The sequence below is a fragment of the Coffea eugenioides genome, chromosome 2 (assembly GCF_003713205.1).
Source record: "Coffea eugenioides isolate CCC68of chromosome 2, Ceug_1.0, whole genome shotgun sequence".
Lineage (NCBI taxonomy): Eukaryota > Viridiplantae > Streptophyta > Magnoliopsida > Gentianales > Rubiaceae > Coffea > Coffea eugenioides.
Genome location: NC_040036.1, coordinates 76142165 through 76158989, shown reverse-complemented (window position 1 = coordinate 76158989; position 16825 = coordinate 76142165). Strand labels below are relative to the sequence as shown.

At 36.3% G+C, this 16825-nt stretch overlaps 3 protein-coding genes across 6 annotated transcripts; 2 read left to right on the top strand and 1 right to left on the bottom strand.

The window, feature by feature from the left end:
• Positions 1–1991: 1991 nt before the first annotated feature.
• LOC113763754 (probable L-cysteine desulfhydrase, chloroplastic) lies at positions 1992–5315 on the top strand. Of its 3 annotated transcripts, none has more exons than XR_003467391.1 (2): positions 1992–3941; positions 4611–5315. XR_003467391.1 is itself a non-coding variant. In XM_027307670.1 (2 exons), the coding sequence occupies exon 1, from the start codon at positions 2129–2131 to the stop codon at positions 3425–3427; it is 1299 nt and encodes a 432-aa protein (XP_027163471.1). In that variant the 5' UTR covers positions 1992–2128; the 3' UTR covers positions 3428–3431; positions 4611–5315. The 3 variants fall into 3 exon arrangements, 2 of the variants coding, with proteins under 2 accessions (XP_027163471.1, XP_027163472.1); XM_027307670.1 differs by having other exon boundaries at positions 1992–3431; XM_027307671.1 differs by lacking the exon at positions 4611–5315 and having other exon boundaries at positions 1992–3431; positions 3821–4142.
• Positions 5316–6052: 737 nt separating this feature from the next.
• LOC113760297 (short-chain dehydrogenase reductase ATA1-like) lies at positions 6053–7080 on the top strand (the record flags this gene model as incomplete). The annotated part of the gene is made up of 1 exon (XM_027302852.1): positions 6053–7080. A coding segment is annotated over one exon (867 nt), but the record flags the coding sequence as incomplete, so codon positions are not given.
• A 125-nt stretch (positions 7081–7205) lies between these two features.
• LOC113761122 (ABC transporter I family member 11, chloroplastic) lies at positions 7206–12695 on the bottom strand. 2 transcript variants are annotated; one of them, XM_027303971.1, is made up of 11 exons: positions 12539–12695; positions 12371–12431; positions 11419–11498; positions 11061–11112; positions 10831–10964; positions 10081–10195; positions 9868–9954; positions 9677–9725; positions 8908–8992; positions 7947–8078; positions 7206–7569 (listed from the first exon to the last, which is right to left on the bottom strand). In XM_027303971.1, exons 1-10 carry the CDS (start codon positions 12640–12642, stop codon positions 8000–8002), a joined length of 846 nt encoding a protein of 281 aa, XP_027159772.1. In that variant the 5' UTR covers positions 12643–12695; the 3' UTR covers positions 7206–7569; positions 7947–7999. The 2 variants fall into 2 exon arrangements, with proteins under 2 accessions (XP_027159772.1, XP_027159775.1); XM_027303974.1 differs by lacking the exon at positions 7206–7569 and having other exon boundaries at positions 7993–8078; positions 9872–9954.
• Positions 12696–16825: the final 4130 nt, after the last annotated feature.

Sequence of the window (16825 nt, the reverse complement as noted above, 5' to 3'; positions counted from 1 at the left end):
TGTTCTCAAACATGAGAATACCAAACAAACATCAATTCCTGATAATGCTATCACTCTATCCTCCTATTGTCAAGATATCGAGAAAACACATATCAAGCATTAATGGTCAAAATTCAAGAAACATCACCTCGATTAGCTTTCTTTGTGAATTTTCTTCTTCTTTTTACTACTTAAGATGAAATCATAATACTACTACTACAATTGTTCTAATTAGTCTTAGAGAGTAATTGGCAGGTTGTCGAACCTGTGTAATAATAAATATTGTTCAAATAAAATATAATTTTTGTAGATAGTGATAAGTAAGCTCGAATCCATAGGGATTGGGGATATTTGTCTCTTTTGAAATTTAAATTGACAATGAGGGTTTTTTTATAGCAGTGGTAATAATTAAACGGTTCGAATAAAAAATAGATAACCGACTAAGAATTAAATGACAAACTATTAAAATCAAATTAATAATGACTAAACTCTAACCAAGAAATAATTTAGGCAATGGTTCACCTAATTGATCATCGATGCAAAAGTAATTTCAATTATTAACTAATAAATAAGTTATAACTGCCAAACAAGCGAATGACAGTCAACTCCTCCTTACTATGTCAGTGACTAAGGCACACCCGTTAATCATTATTCTAATCGAGAAATAATCCAAAGTATGCCCGTAAGATTTAATTTTCCAATTACCTTACATATTAGAGGAGTCTTATTCTAACCAAATAATACGCTACCAGGGTTATTTTAGATTCGCTTGCGTATTCCCCTGATACAAATCCAATCATGTCAGTTGCCACTATTTTAGAGTAATTAAACAATTACGAATTTAACGCTCTAATTGACATTTAGGTTGCTAATTAATTCAACGTTTGGGTTCAGTATACTCAATTAATAAAACAAGTATAAGCATTATAATCAGAGAATATACAAATATCAGTAAATAAGAGGAATAAATAAAATTAATTCGATCTCACAATTTTTAGATGAACTAAAGCCTCCGTTGTTTCTTGACTAAAAAAAGATATTTAGTTCATCTCTATGGAGAAAATTTCACGCATAACTGTAGAATTAATTGTTGCATACATCATCACTCGATTGAGATGATCAATCCGAATGAATAATTGAAAGAACAATGAATAATACGAAAAAGTCAGAAGCGAAAGAGTAATCAAGATGGTCTGCTATTCTTCTCCTCTCTATTCCCTACCTAATTCCCTACTCCTATACGGCTACCCCGCTCCCCTAAAAGCAAAGGAAAAGAGTCCTAATTTTTGTTGATCTCCATTCTCTTTGGAAACTATCGAAAGAAGAAAAAGGAAGTGTTCTAATTTGACTCCACGTCTGCCTCTGCCGCATATTTTCCATTGGATAAGGAAACAGAATTGAAGTAGTCTCCACCTTATTGACTGCTACACAACGCCTTTACTTGTTGTCACAGGAATTAATTCTGCGCACCTCCTGTTCAACAAGGATATATGGCCAGCAATTGCATAAATTAGCAGATGTAGCGAAGAATTTGTGCCCTTTTACCATATTTTATTTCAACTCCATGCAATAAATACAAATTTTCAAAAGTGAGTAGAATCCGTCGATTAATACACACTTGATAATATAATAGGAGAAAATTAATTATAAAATAAATGACAAAATTGCGACTTATAGGTAATTCCTCGTACAGTATAAACATCTACTTTCCACAAAATGGCTGTGAAATTGAACCATTTCTGCAGTTCAAACGGACTGAAAACTGATTTAGTGTTTGATAAAAAAACCATACCCCAATCACACCAGGAACCACTCAATGGCATCAAGACACCGAAAGAAATTTAAGGAATGGCCAAGATCAATTGCTTGATTTCTTCCTTCCTTAGTGGATGACTCATCACTAATCATCAAAACAAATTTTCTGATAAGCAACATCATCATCTGTCATGAAGCAATATTTAATTAACACCTTGAGTGAACATTTTCACAAACAGACTCCCTCTCTCTCTCTCTCTCTCTCTCACACACACACACACAGAGGCTTGCTCTGACCTGATGGGCAGCTCCACCCTCTCTGAGCACTAAAACCTCTCCAAGAATATGACACCTCGCCCATTCCATCTTCCTCCATCTTAACTCTCCTCCTGCCATGGCCTCCGACGACCACCACATTCCCAACGGCTCCACCACCACCCCACCTGACATTCAATTCGAATTCGCCCACCACGACCCCGCAATAGCCCGCATCAACAACGGCAGCTTCGGTTCCTGCCCATCCTCCGTAATCTCCGCCCAGCAAGATTGGCAGCTCAAATGGCTTCAACAACCCGATGATTTCTACTTCAACACCCTCAAGCCCTCCATCTTAAAAGCCCGTTTAATCATCCGGGACCTCATCAACGCCGACCACGTGGAGGAAATCTCCATCGTCGATAACGCCACCACGGCCGCAGCCATTGTCCTGCAGCATGTTACCTGGTCCTTTTTGTCCTCCCAGTTTCAGCCCGGCGACGCGGCAATCATTCTCCACTATGCTTATGGGGCCGTCAAGAAATCCCTCCAGGCCTATGTTGCCCGCGCCGGCGGCCAAATTATTGAGGTGAAGCTTCCGTTCCCCGTGAATTCGGATGAAGAAATTATTCAAGAATTCAGAAAGGCCCTTGAATTGGGGAGGATGAATGGTAGGAAAATCAGGCTAGCTTTGATTGATCATATTACTTCAATGCCTAGCGTTGTTATTCCTGTCAAAGAATTGGTTAAGATGTGTAGAGAGGAAGATGTGGATCAGATATTTGTTGATGGGGCACACTCCATTGGGTGTGTGGATATTGATGTGAAAGATATTGGGGCTGATTACTACACTAGTAATCTGCATAAGTGGTTTTTTTGCCCGCCAGCTGTGGCGTTTTTGTACTGTAAAAAATCGGATATTTTGAATCAATTGCATCATCCTGTTGTTTCACATGAATACGGGAATGGATTGGCGATCGAGAGTTCTTGGATCGGTACCAGGGACTATAGTGCTCAGTTGGTAGTTCCAGAGGTGATGGACTTTGTGAATAGGTTTGATGGTGGGATTGATGGAATTAAGAAGAGGAATCACGAGAAGGTTGTGGAAATGGCAATTATGTTGGCTAAGGCGTGGGGGACGCATCTAGGTGTGCCTCCACATATGTGTTCCAGCATGGCTATGGTGGGATTGCCTGCTTGTTTGGGGATTTTTAGTCACTCTGATGGCTTGAAGTTGAGGGCTTATTTAAGGGATTGTTTTAAAGTTGAAGTGCCAATATACCATAGAGAACCAGAAAAAGGGGAGGATAGTCCTATAACAGGGTATGCAAGGATTTCCCATCAAGTGTATAACACAGTTGAGGATTATTATAAGTTCAGGGATGCTGTTAACAAGCTCGTTAACGATGGTGTTACTTGTGCTTTTCTCTCAGATTGAGAAGGTTATACATCTTTCTTGGAAGCTACTTCTGAATTTTTGCTCTTTCCTACATTTGCATGTCAAATTACTAACTCGTGAGGTAACAATATGTATCAAAATAATGAGAAGCTGATGATCGAAGGAGTTAGTCATGCCATATTACGGTTGCTTTTCTCACGGATTGGGTTTTGTAGAATTTGCTACCAACAGGAACTTTGGAAATTGAGTTACTTGATTTCTAGGTCAAGTTGACTCTTTTAAACGTTTTGTGGATCTCTTTCTTTATATCTATATCTACCGTCTGAAGCTTGGTCCTTCTGCTCTTGCTTTGTATACTACTTGCCTTTTGCAGCTATGTATGGGTAAAGAAAATAAAGGTCTTGGTTTGATAGAATCATTTGATGGTTCCAGATCAAAAGTATAGAACGTGTCTGCATCAAAAGGAGCTCCTTCATTTTCAGAAAAACAGAGCATAGGTCGTAAAATTTTTTCTTGTGCAAAAGTCCGTTTTCGTTACGAAAATTCTTTCTAGGTGAGGATTTCTTATGCTTCAATTATATGGTGTATTTGCAGTGTAAAGGTTTCCTTTGGAAAACCTAAAATTGGTGGGCTTTACCATTTTGTAAAAGGGTCTACCCCACTTTGGCTAAAAGGGCACATTTAGTATCTTATTGGAGAAAAACTCAACCTTTACTCCCACTTCTGAAGAGTAATGAGGTCTTAATTTCCCAGATACACCACTTCCTAATGATGCGAAAGAACTAAGAAAAACTTCCAATTTTCATTTAATTTGTGACAGATAGTCACTAAGAGAAACAATTGTGATATGAATTTCCCAACTCTGCAATGAAAGTACGGATCATATTTATGCTACATATTGTGATTGGACTAACTTGATTCTTCTGCTGGACATCATAAATATTGCTGCTGACAACTACCTACAACTTTCAAGATATGTTTTCTTTGAATTAGAGCTTCTTTCCATATAAGTTCATGAATTTTAAATTTCTTGTGGTTGATGATCCATAACGTATATAAAGTTTGGTCTTGACACAAGCATTTTTTGTGTTTGGTTGCTCAGAAATGCCCATCAAAGCATATTACTGTAAAGGAAAAACCGCTTTTTTGAGTTTTTCTACCTGTAAATTACCCTGCCCAATATGCTTTAGTTGTTCCTAACATGCCTTTTCTTCTCTTGTAGATCACTGGCTGATGAATGATTGTTTTTCAAATAAGAAATACTTCTTGGTTCCTCTTCATCAGTTTAATTTGGTGCTGACCACCATAGCTTCAAGAGGTTGAAGACAAAGACCTGTAAATTGAAGTGCTTACCTGCACTCAAAAGCTTGCCTTCATGGCCGTTGATGCTTCAGCTACTAAAATACCTCTGATACTTGCCATTCATGCTGTTGGAGCTATTGGCTAATAAAGTGCCTCAACAAGAATTATGTGACTTAATTGATTTCACTTGATGGACTTGACACCTTCAAATGCAAATGGAAGTTTGCTGTGAAGTGTTAAGCCAGAAACTCATCCACTAAAAGCTCTGTTGTACTATCCTGGATGATATAGCTATGTCCATTTAACTTGTAAAGGGGACATATTAACGGGGATCGTTTGAAGAGCTGGCACATTGTCCTACTCGAATTCCTTGGACACTGGAGTTGTTAGGTCATTGTCTAGATGTCTTTCCTAACATCAGTTTCAGTATTTTATTTGAATGGGCTGCATCAGCATTCTAGCTCGTTGGGTGGAAGGACTGCTGCTTCTTTTAAGCTGAAGTTATACATACATTTTTTTTTTTTTTTCAGGTGTAGATTTCAGTTACAATGTAGTCACTGTTGCATTGGCAATGGTCATGGTTTGAGGAAACATGTACCTTTTTTATTGATTTTGTTTCCAAAAATCTACTTAATGTTCAGGTTGATCAGAATAAGCAAAAGCTGTTATACCTTGAAAAATGGAAAGTTCACAAAGCTAATACCATTACCATATCTGTAGTTTTATTTATCGTGAAAACCATCCTGGTTAGATTTTTAAAATTGATTTTCCTCCCCATCTAATTATGGAAGATCACAATCCATGTCGTCAATGAAAATGGAAGAGCTCTTTCTGAAATCTGATTCTCCAAGGACATGATGTCCATAATACATTTAAAATTTTAGCAATTGTTGTTTTCAATTATTAGGGAGATTTCTTGTTTTAGGTTGAGTTTCGTTTCTCTTTTAACAGAATTATTGGGCTGAAAGTTGCCCTTCGAGGCAAAGCAAATTAGAGAATTCTCTTCAACTCATTAGCCATAAAAAAACTTAGAAGATGACGGGCATTCTTTGCCTCTCCCTTGTAAATTGGGATTATCTCCTGTCAAGAGTTTTCAACTCCACTTTAGGAGACAGATTCTTTTTAGTTACAAAGTAGTTTTACATGAGAAAAGTTGTGAAGAGAGAAAACAAACATAAAAGCCTAAAGAGAGCTGCTTCTTAAAATATACACGTGTGAAGAGAGAAAACAAACATAGGCCCCTATATATGCAGCTAGTGCCTTTGCTCTCTTGACATTCTTCATAATGAAATGGATCCTTGCGCAGAAGATCGACAGAGTCCATCAAAGAGGTTAGTCAATACATAAACCTTGTGCTAATATTTCCTAGTAATTGATCTTCCTAGTTATGTTTTTCACTTTTCTTTCTCCTTTTTCTGGTCCAGGCTTGAGGGCAAAGTTGCACTCATAACAGGTAGTGCAAGAGGAATTGGAGGTGCAACAGCAAAGCTATTTGCCAAGAATGGAGCCTACGTTGTTATTGCTGATATACTAGACGAATTAGGATCAAAATTAGCTGATTCAATTGGAGGGCGCTACATACATTGTGATGTATCTAAAGAAGAAGATGTTGAATCAGCAGTAGAATTTGCGTTGGCATGGAAAGGCAAACTAGACATCATGTTTAACAATGCCGGCGTCAGTGGCCCTGGAGGGAGCATCTCCAGTCTTAACATGGAGGATGTGAGAGCCCTCCTCTCCATCAATCTGTTTGGCATTATACACGGCATTAAGCATGCTTCGAGAGCAATGATCGCAGGTAAAAATGGAGGCAGCATTATCTGTTCATCAAGCTCGGCAGCCATCATGGGAGGCCTTGCCTCACATGCCTACACAGCATCAAAAAATGCAATTCTTGGACTGGCCAAGACTACTGCTTGTGAGTTGGGAGTATATGGGATTCGTGTGAATTGCATTTCACCTCATGGTGTAGCCTCAGAGATGCTCTTGAGTGCCTACAGAACATGCCTTGGGAGGGATGATCTACAGGCTGAGGACGTAACAAAGATTGTGGGTGAGAGGGGAAGTCTCCTGAGAGGCAGAGGCGGAAGTATGGAAGATGTCGCAAAAGCAGCATTGTTCTTAGCTAGCGATGAATCTGGATTCATAACAGCCCACAATCTTGTGATTGATGGAGGCTATACTTCAGCTTGCAGTCACATGAGTCCCATCTACACTTCAAAAGTTTAAAATTCACTAAGTATAAAGGCATAACGATCTTTCTCATCTGCTGTGAATCTTAGAAATCCAAAGAAATTGGTGATAAGCATTTTACTTATGTTGAATAAAATCACTTTTGTTCACTTTTGCACTGCCCAGATGTTTTATCATGTTTAGTGCAAATTGACAAAACAGTTTTCAGTCGACATAATTAGATGTTCAATTTCAACTATTCATCCAGATAAAATGGAAGACATAATTAGATTGTTCTGAAGAATGCTAATCATATATATGTAAAGCACTGGACAAAACAAAATCAAGAAACTCTCTGGCAAGTCGGGCATGCATTATGGGGATGACACAGGAAAATAAAGGTCTTCTAAGAAGATCACTTTGAAGAAGGAGACCTCCAAATCTGTGCCATCTTCTAAAGGGATTGACACTGGTACTATAACGGTTAATTTGGAAGCACTGGATCAAAACTGATGCTGACTACATTTAACAAAGAACAAACATATTCACCCTAGTATGAAACATCAATCCAACTCTTGTATTCACTGTTCATCTATCAAGTATCGTGATTCGTCACTGTGAGCTGGTGATTAGTATGTCATTAGCAATGAGTGGTAGTGCTTGAACTCGATGAAGAGCGAGAATAAAGAGGGGTTCTTCGTATCTCTCTGCATGTGATACCAAAGCAAAAGTTAATGGAATGTACTGCTATTGTACTAAATTTCAAAAGCATTTGTCAAAATGGTGGCTCTTTATATGATGAATTGCAGAACTGCAAACTCCAAAGTTTTGCAGGTATCCAATGGGGTTGCATTATACTACCACAATTGTGCACCAGAGAAATATGAGCTTATCTTTGTACGAGTGACATGGCATTTCACAAAGGATTTTGCCATCTGTTTTTTTTTTTGTGGGGGGGGTGCAGGAAGGAACAGGAAGTGAATGTACTTTAGTTAATTGTGTTTAAATCTTTTTGAATAAACATGATCATTGAACTTCAGCAACATAAACAACTCAATTAGTTTACAATACTCTGTTGCCATACCTCATGTATTTACATCTTGCATAGCTCAAGTAGGCAAAGATTTATTGCATCTGTTAAACTGGAAGTGGCTCGCCTTTAAGTATTCCACCCATCTCCATCCTCCATGATTGATCCACTAGGCATGACAACTCTCTACAAATAAATTCACATTTCTGAATAAAAACATGGTAGCTCAGCCCCATCAAAAACCTAATACACCCTTGATCCAAAATTTTATATCCCATAACTGGTATCAGTATAAGAGACAGTTCTACCTATATAATAGTTTAAAAAGGAAGTGAAAAGGATGATATAGGTCGACAAGATATGCTGAAAAATGAAAGAACATATGGAGACACTACCTTTCATACTACATGAAGAGTCATTGAGGAGAAACTTTGTATGATTGACAATTTTCAATCATAGGAAATTGGACACTATACTTCAGAAAAAGGAAAGCAAGACAAAGAATTATGCCTGGCAAAATTCCACCCAAAACTCCTACCAATATAAATCTATACTCTCAGTAAATTCACTTGGTTGATGCTGAGTACATTTCAACTCACCCATGAGCAGAACATATGACCTTGGTAATGTCCCATGGAAACTAAATTACTTTACAACATCAACATGGAACAAGTGTACAAACTCAATGGAATTTGAACACAGCTACATGGAACAAAAGTACTAACTCAATGCAATTCAAACACGAGTACACTTCTCCTCTGTAGACCTACTTTCTGACTAAGATAACAACAGTTTAAAATTTTCATTTTTTCCATAGAAATACAGGTGATAGCCACGTGCACAATAGGGAACTGAAGTCCTCCGTCCATAAGTGAAGCAAATACATAATGCAGCAAAGTTGTTAACAGCTAATCAAGAAAAATTAATCAAAGAAAGCAAAATCTCTATTTAAAAATATATATATATTCCAAGACAAGAAATTATTGGAAAAATTAAAAAGAAAAAAAGACCTTACTTAAGGTCATGGCTGACGACAAGTATAGTTAATTCCTTCTTTAGATTCTTTAGAAGTTTCACGACATCTGCACGAGCTCTCCAATCTGAATTTCATAACACAGAAAACATTCAGCGATCTAGGAGTGGTTACTTGGAGAATAAGAGGAATGATCAAGATAATTCAACAATATAACCTAATCAGATATGCCCTCACTTCATTTTTCAAGACTCAAAGAAGTAGCAAGACATAACAACACAATTCTTTGAAATAAATTATAATCCCGAAAACAAAATTAAACAGTCAACCAATAACTTGGAAATGGTGTATATCCTCATGAATACCTACCACCTCCCACTATCCTCGATCATTTCCTGGAAAGAAAGTGGTATCTTAAAAAGGAACTATATCTGCCTTTTATGTTTAAATCTCATTCTATCTGTATGCAATTGTTACCTTACTTCCTCTCCATCCAAGCATTTATTTGTATTGGCAAAAGGATCAACAGAAGAATGAATCTATACCATCGACTAACAAAGTGAATTGCACATACGCACATCCCTTTTCTTTCTCTACAAATAACTGTAATATATGCTACTGTTACAATTAAACTATCCTGTAGGACTTTCTGAGTGTGTCCCATGCTACACATTTGTAAGAATAAATCTAACATAACTGTTTTACTGACATGTTTTTCATCATATTTACTTAGAACATGAAAGGTAGAAAGGAAATTTGCAACATGAAGCATAACAAGTTACAAGCAATTTAGCATAGGGCATCCGCATACCAAGACCAGCAAGAGGCTCATCCAATAACAACAAATCTGGAGCTTGTACCTGAGTGAAGTAAACAAAATTTTTCAGTCAAATTAGCACCAGAGTGCAATAATGACATGTAAATATGTGTACCATTTTGCTGGTGCAGACATATTATGAATGTCAAAGTAGGAAAAAAACATCAGAAGATACAGATTCTCACTAACTGAATTGCTAAAGCAAGACGACGTTTGTAACCACCACTTAGTGATTGTGGATCTTGATCCAAAGCAATTCCAGTTAGACCAACCTGCAACAACCACAAGAAAAAATTTTGGAACTGCACAAAATAGAAATATTCTGCAAGACAGATAAATTATAGAACTAATGGTAATTAGAAGGGCAGCGAATGAATTAATTCAATGACAATACATACTGAAGTAATAGCTTTTTGAAGTCTTAATGCAAGAAGCTCTTTCAACTGACTGCCACCTTTTTGTCTTGCCCACCCGAAGATGACTTCATCAAAAACCTTCTCTGCCACAAAATACCTAGTACATGGCGTATTATTTTGCAAATTCCTTAGTGCAGTTAAGAAAACTTGCATATTAGAGGAGAGACTTTTTTTTAGTGTCATTTACATATATCAAACAATAATATCTAACTGTGAGATACCCTAACAGCAAACTCATAGCCTGACAGCCTGCTCTAAAGTTGGACATTTGTTTACCTATATCATTAGTTCGATATTCTTTTTTGCTGTAAGTGTGCAATTTCTTTCTATTTTCTCTTGGTTTTCATTCTCTCCAAACATAAATTGAGAAAAAGAAGCACTTGGATGGCAGGAGTATGGCACACCATAATACTTCACCTATCAACAATATTTCCCAGATAACATTGTTATATCCAGTTTGCTCAATCTAAAGTCATTCTCTAGATTGATGAACAATCCTACACCACTCAAACCTATCCAAAATCTATGTAACCCTTCAGAAATTCTCGTGAAAGAAAGGTAGAGACTTAAAAAGTGTTGAAAGATATAAGGTCAAGCCAATCATAAATCCTTCCCTATTCACCCTACCTCCCATAAAATCACAAGTTCATCACACCAAATAAATCAGTTATGTGTCACATAAAGATAAAAACAATAGAACTTTCATTTTAAATTTAAACAGCATCTCATTACCTCTCAGGAAATTGAAATACAATCCCAACTTTATTTGCATCTAAGAGTTCAGGGGACCTATTTGGGCAGCCATCATTACCATATCTTTGGACATGAATGGAGCCTGACGTGGGCTTACTAAATCCTGCAATCAGCTGTGCATAGAAAAATCAGTGATGCAAGTTTAACTTGAGGGACAAATCATAACTGTATTAATTGTACAGCACAAATTCTAATAACAGAGTTAGCACCTGTAAGAGAGTAGTTTTTCCACTACCACTCCGTCCAAATATCAAACCAAAACTGCAGAAATCCATGACAAAAAGATAAAATGTGAAGCATTTCATAACAGATGCATGTGTCCACTAAAACATGGTGCAAGGAAAAATTTACCATCAGTGAAATTCAAATCAAATTTGAAAAGAAAGAAAAAGAATGCAATTTGAATACATATATTCCACAAGCACCAATTAATTAACAGAAGAAGATAAATTGGTTTTACTCAGGTAGCTTATGTTACCAGTTTGAGGGGAACACTGAAAAACTGTTTGAAAGTAATAGAAATACAGCAGTTGATTATGCAAAGATAAGTAAGAAACAAGGTTCCACCTTTTTTCACGGAGGGAGAAACTCACGCCATCTAGAAGGTTGACTTTTGTTCCAGGAGGTTGGTAACTGACATCCTTTAGCTGGCAATAGCACATATTTTAGGAAATAGAAATTAGGGTATTTTAGCAACTCTTGACCTTCGTATTGTCCAGTAAAGATTCTACAAAGCTTAGTAGCAAAGCACATCTTGACAAAATAGAAAGAAAATATTACATATCGATTAGCAAACATATAGATGTACTGTCACTGTGGTTGAAACTGAATCAGAAAATCTCATAAAAACAGGTGTTGATATTTGTACATAAGGTCCAACAGATGATGAAGAACACTTCACATCTCAACCTCTTGGTTCCACTTGACCAAGGATGCAATTTATAAAGCACTAAATGAATTACATCCGTGCACTCTACTATGTGATAATCACCCTTGGTTGCATTCAAAACTCGGAGAGCTAAAAAGATGAAGGGCAATTTATGAAACTTGAAAACCAAACAATCTCGCATCTTAATTTGTTACAGACTCTTTTAGGATATTCGTAACAAGAAAGTTTAGTCAATTAAGCGATGCTTATCTTCTTCCTCCCATAATGTTAGGATCTAATTCTATTAAGAATCAGCAAAAGCTTTAGCAAATGATTGAATTCTTTCTGTTCAGTTCAGTCTTTCTGTTCAGTTCAGTTCAGCTCTCTTTCATCTATTCTCAAGATTGATGTTTCAGAACCTTCGAGATTTATTTGAACTTCAATTGCCAATATGGACAGCATTTTCATTTTGCTCTTACAGTTCAAAATTCAACAGCTCTGTACCTCATTGCTTTGTATCCACAATCCTAAATACACAGTTCGAAAAGTCGTCATTTTTTTCAAATGACAAACCATCTATAAAGTGAACACAGAAAAAACATAAACTTCAAGTCAATGTATCCCAATGTAGGAAACCAAAGGAAAGCTTACCTCGAAGCAGGAATAATCGCAGCAGACTTTGAATGGTCTAGTCTTGCTTTCATGGACCACCCTGTGGAATAAAATCCCCACCCCAAAAGGTACAGGGATTAACAATTGAAGTTAGAACCCGCCTGGAGTTTCTTGTGCAGAAAAGTAGGGAGAGGAAGGAGGGGTTACCTGAAGCTTGGTAGAGGTAAAGAAAGAGGCGATGACCACCGGGGACTTGTAACTGTGGTTGTGGGCGGTCTCCAACTCCACGTCCATCCTACCGCTGTCGCCATCTTTTGGTTCACCTGCGGCTAAAGAATGGCATTTGTGTTGTTAATTTTATTTGTATTATCTCCTTTCAATTCAGTCGTCTACAGGTTCAGTTTATTTCTGGTAGTAGCAGCTGAAAACCAAAAAAGGAAAAGGAAGATCATTAAGGTTCGTGGTCAACATAGACGTTTTAATAAACTGTACTTTATTAGAATTTGATTTAATCACTAATTATTATCAATGTATAAATTCGTATAATGTTAAATTGTTAATAGAGCTCCTTACTATTTTGAGTTTTAATTTATAAAGGGATAATTTCAAAAATCTCCCCAGAGGTTTCTGACAATTTCACTAATCTTTCCTGAGATTTGAAAAATTACATTAACCTCCCTTAAGGTTTATGATTTTGTAACAAAATCAGTTCATCTCTGAAAAAGTATGACTAATAAAATTACTTTTAGGAGAGAGATGAAAATTTTGTTTCACAAATACCCCTTATGCATTCCAGTCAACGTGTATCAGCAAAAATAATTATCAGTTGCAAACAATTATCGGCCAAGACGCATTGCAATTATAATTATCTCGAAAAATTTCATGATTTCAACTAAGATTATAACTTTTCATATTGAGCTAAGGAGATTGTTTACTTGATTTAGGGTATACCTTTTGTGATTTTGCATAGAAAAGAATATCCAATTTTGTCTTTCTTCTATCTTTTTTCTTAGCTACTTTGACGAAATTATTTTGATACAAAGGCCATCTCTTTAGTTTCTAAACCAAGGGGAAAAATCTTCAAAAACAAACTTATTGTTCTATTTCTTTGCTTGGTGCTTCTTTTGTTCTACTCGAGCCTTTCTTATGTACGATTGAAATGTGGTCACATCAAGTCATGTCAATCACAAAAGGGTGCCAATTGGTATGGCAAAATGACACTATTTTGTGTCTTTCACATTACTATTCATATTTGTTAATAGATAATTCTATTAATTAGTTGATTTGTGCCATAATTACTTAATTCTCATATTTTAGTTTCTAATCTTAGATAATGTGTTGAGGTACATGAGTAATTTTATACTGGGTGATGTTAGCAAATGGCCCCTTATTTTGTCAGAGGAGGTCAGTGTAATTTTTCAAATCTCAGGGGAGATCAATGAGATTATCAAAAACTTTAGGAGAGGTTTTTGAAATTATTCCTTTTATTAATGGGTTGATTTGAGTTTATGAGCTATTAATTAAAATTGTTAAATGCTCTACGGTCATGAGAAACTTACGCTAATATCAATAACCACGGGTCTTTTACAAGGTGTATTTTTTGGGATTTATATAAAATTTTATTGTACTTTACTCTAGAAATTATAAATTTTTTTGTCTATTTAGGGTTTTAAAAAATTAAAAAACTTTATTTTTTTTCTTTTCTTTTCCTTTTTTTTCTTTTTTTTTCCATTTTTTCCTCTTTCTCCTTCCTCCTACACTTGCTCTTCTTTCTCCCTCCATTCTTATTGCCGCTATTGATAGCCGTTACCTCAATCGCCACTGCCCATCTCTCTTTTTTTTTTTCCCTTCTTTTTCTCTCTCTCCATTTGCTCCTCTTTCTTTCCTTCCCTCACTTCCCTTGCCGCCCTTTCCCACCCTCGCGACCTTTGGTCGCACGATTGAATCTAATTGCTTGACTAGAGGGAAAAGATGACCAGATTTGGTAGCTTGACTAGAAGTCACAGGGATCAAGTAATGGAAGGGAAGGGGGGCCAAGTGAGAGGAGAGGGGTGGACGTTAAAGGGGAAAGAAATAGGTGGAGGGATGGAGAGAGGAGGAGGGAAAACAGAGAGGGAAATAAAAAAAAAAGGGAGGGGGAGAGGGGGTGGAGTCGGTACTAGAGTAGATGACAGTGCACGTGCTAACTGGCGGACATGTTGGAGAATTGAGGTAGGAGAAGAGGAAAAAGGAAAAAGGCCAAAGAGACAAAATTTGATGGTGTTTTGGGATATTTTAAGGTGCATTTTTAAAATGTGGGATGTTTTTAAAGATTCCTATAGATAAAAGTTGTAAAAAAAATTATTTGTTAAAAACTCCTAAAAAGTGCCCCTCCTAAGCAAAACTCATAACAACAATAATAACTAGTAAAATTAGGATATCATTGATGCTTAATTTATCATAATTTGGAGCAATAGTGGCAATGGTGAATGCTTTATTCCTTTCTTTTTTTTCTTTTCTTTTATTTTTCTTTCCTCTGATCTTCTTCCTTCTCACAACTGTTCAAATCACCGCCAGCCTCCACTTCTGTCGTCGGGCGACACTTCTGCTAGCGCCTCCCTTTTTTCCTTCCTCTGTCTCAATTCCTATCTCTCCTTCTCCTTCTTTCCCTTTCTCCTCATTTTTTCTCCCCCTTTACCTCCTTCATCTCTTTCCCGACACCTTCTTTTCTTCACCCAGCCCCCACCCTCCTCCCCCCTCTTCCTCTCTCTCTCACGGACCAGAGAGGTCAAAAGAGATGAGAGAAGATGGGGTGGCAGGAGAAGGGGAAAGGAGGAGGATAGGAAAAGAAGAAGAAAGGAAAAACGGAAAAGGACAGAGAAGGACAGAGAGAAAAGAAAGAAAATAAAAAATAGAGAAGCGCCCAATGACGGCAACAGCGGGCACGGGTAGTGGTGGTAGTAGGTTGAAGGGGAAAGGAAGAAGGAAAAAATTTTTGTGTGTTTTTAGGTATTTTGAAATGTATATTTTAAAAATTTTGAAGAGTTTTTCGAAATTCCTCGCCAAAACACCTAAATGCCAAACAAGCCCATAAGTTTTTTTTTTTTTTTAAGTTTCAAAATTTTCCTATTTACAATCTCTTTCATCTTACCACCTAATCCAACCCTTTCCACTTTACTAGCTAATCTAACTGTTCCTTAATTTTTTTATATATATATAAGTAGGAGGTCTCGAATCTTAAACCTCTCACTTACACCTTCTCTCTCGTACCATATAGTCCATCCCTCCTCTCACCCTTCTCCAGTACTTCAACTACTTATCCAAACAACCGCAAATAACACACACACACACACCCACTACCTAAGGGAAACCCACAGCCCAACCCAAAAGGCATGCTGACTTTCAGGCTACACTGAGGACCTTAAATAGTACACACACACCACTCACAATCGATGTGGGATAGAGGGAATGGGGGAGGGGAAACACCAAGACTCTTGCCAAAGGCTCACCAGTACTTCAACTACTAACAAGCAGTAAATAACATCAACTTTCCTATTTTTTGGGAAACGCGCGGGAAGGGAAATTATACACAAATATCAAGCTTGATGGTGACTTTGTAACTACAAATCCAAACACAACGGAGAATATGTGCATTGTGTGAGGTAATTAATTGCTCAACATTTACTTTTTGGTCTACATTATCTTTCATAATTTTGTCTTAGGGCTTGTTTAGAATTGCGATAGTTTATTGAAAAACACTTCTTTAATAGAGATTTTAACAAAAGTACTTATTAAGTACTTAATTGCTTTTAAATATATTATTTTGAGACATAGTTGAATAAGTACTCATTGTATTGAATAATGTGTAATTTAAAAATTTAAAAATGTATTTATCTCTTTATTTAATTCATAATATAGGATAAAATGATAAAATTTAATATTTTATTTCTAAATCGGGAAAAGCTATTCTAAAAGTACCAAATTTGAACTTTTGTTGACAGTGTTTTTAACACCGAATACTCAATTTCAAATTTAATGGAATGATATTCACCAAACGCTTTAAAAGTACTTGTAACATTAAAAAATACTTTTTTACTAAAAGCATTGTAACCCCAAATAGAGTCTTATTGAGATTGAATGATCCGTCTATCTAGGAATTTTAAAGGTTATATCAATGGCAAAATATCAATTTTAGATTGTATTTATATTCACAATGCAAATTAATTACCTTAGAAAATCAAGGCCTCTTAAACACATTTAAAAAAGTGCCCGGATTTTATCTTTCAAAGAAACCATATAATACTAGAATCTTTCAAATAAAAATAACTGTGTTTGGATTATAAATTATTTGAGATATTTTTAGTGTAGCATTTTTTGTGATGTGATGTATGTGAGATAAAAAGGTAATTAAAAAAATAAAAAATATATTAAAAATTATAATAATGATGTAAGCAAATATATTTAGGCAAATAATCTCCTTTCCAAACACATTGATCACAAATGGTTAAAACCTTC

Coding starts and splice junctions, on each gene's coding strand:
- LOC113763754 (XM_027307670.1), top strand. CDS start 2,129: ATGGCCTCCGACGACCACCACATTCCCAACGGCTCCACCACCACCCCA.
- LOC113761122 (XM_027303971.1), bottom strand. CDS start 12,642: ATGGCGACAGCGGTAGGATGGACGTGGAGTTGGAGACCGCCCACAACC. Junction 10,196..10,830: donor GTATTTCAATTTCCTGAGAG/GTAATGAGATGC, acceptor GCCATGTACTAG/GTATTTTGTGGCAGAGAAGG. Junction 8,079..8,907: donor GTCGTCAGCCATGACCTTAA/GTAAGGTCTTTT, acceptor ATTTATTTGTAG/AGAGTTGTCATGCCTAGTGG.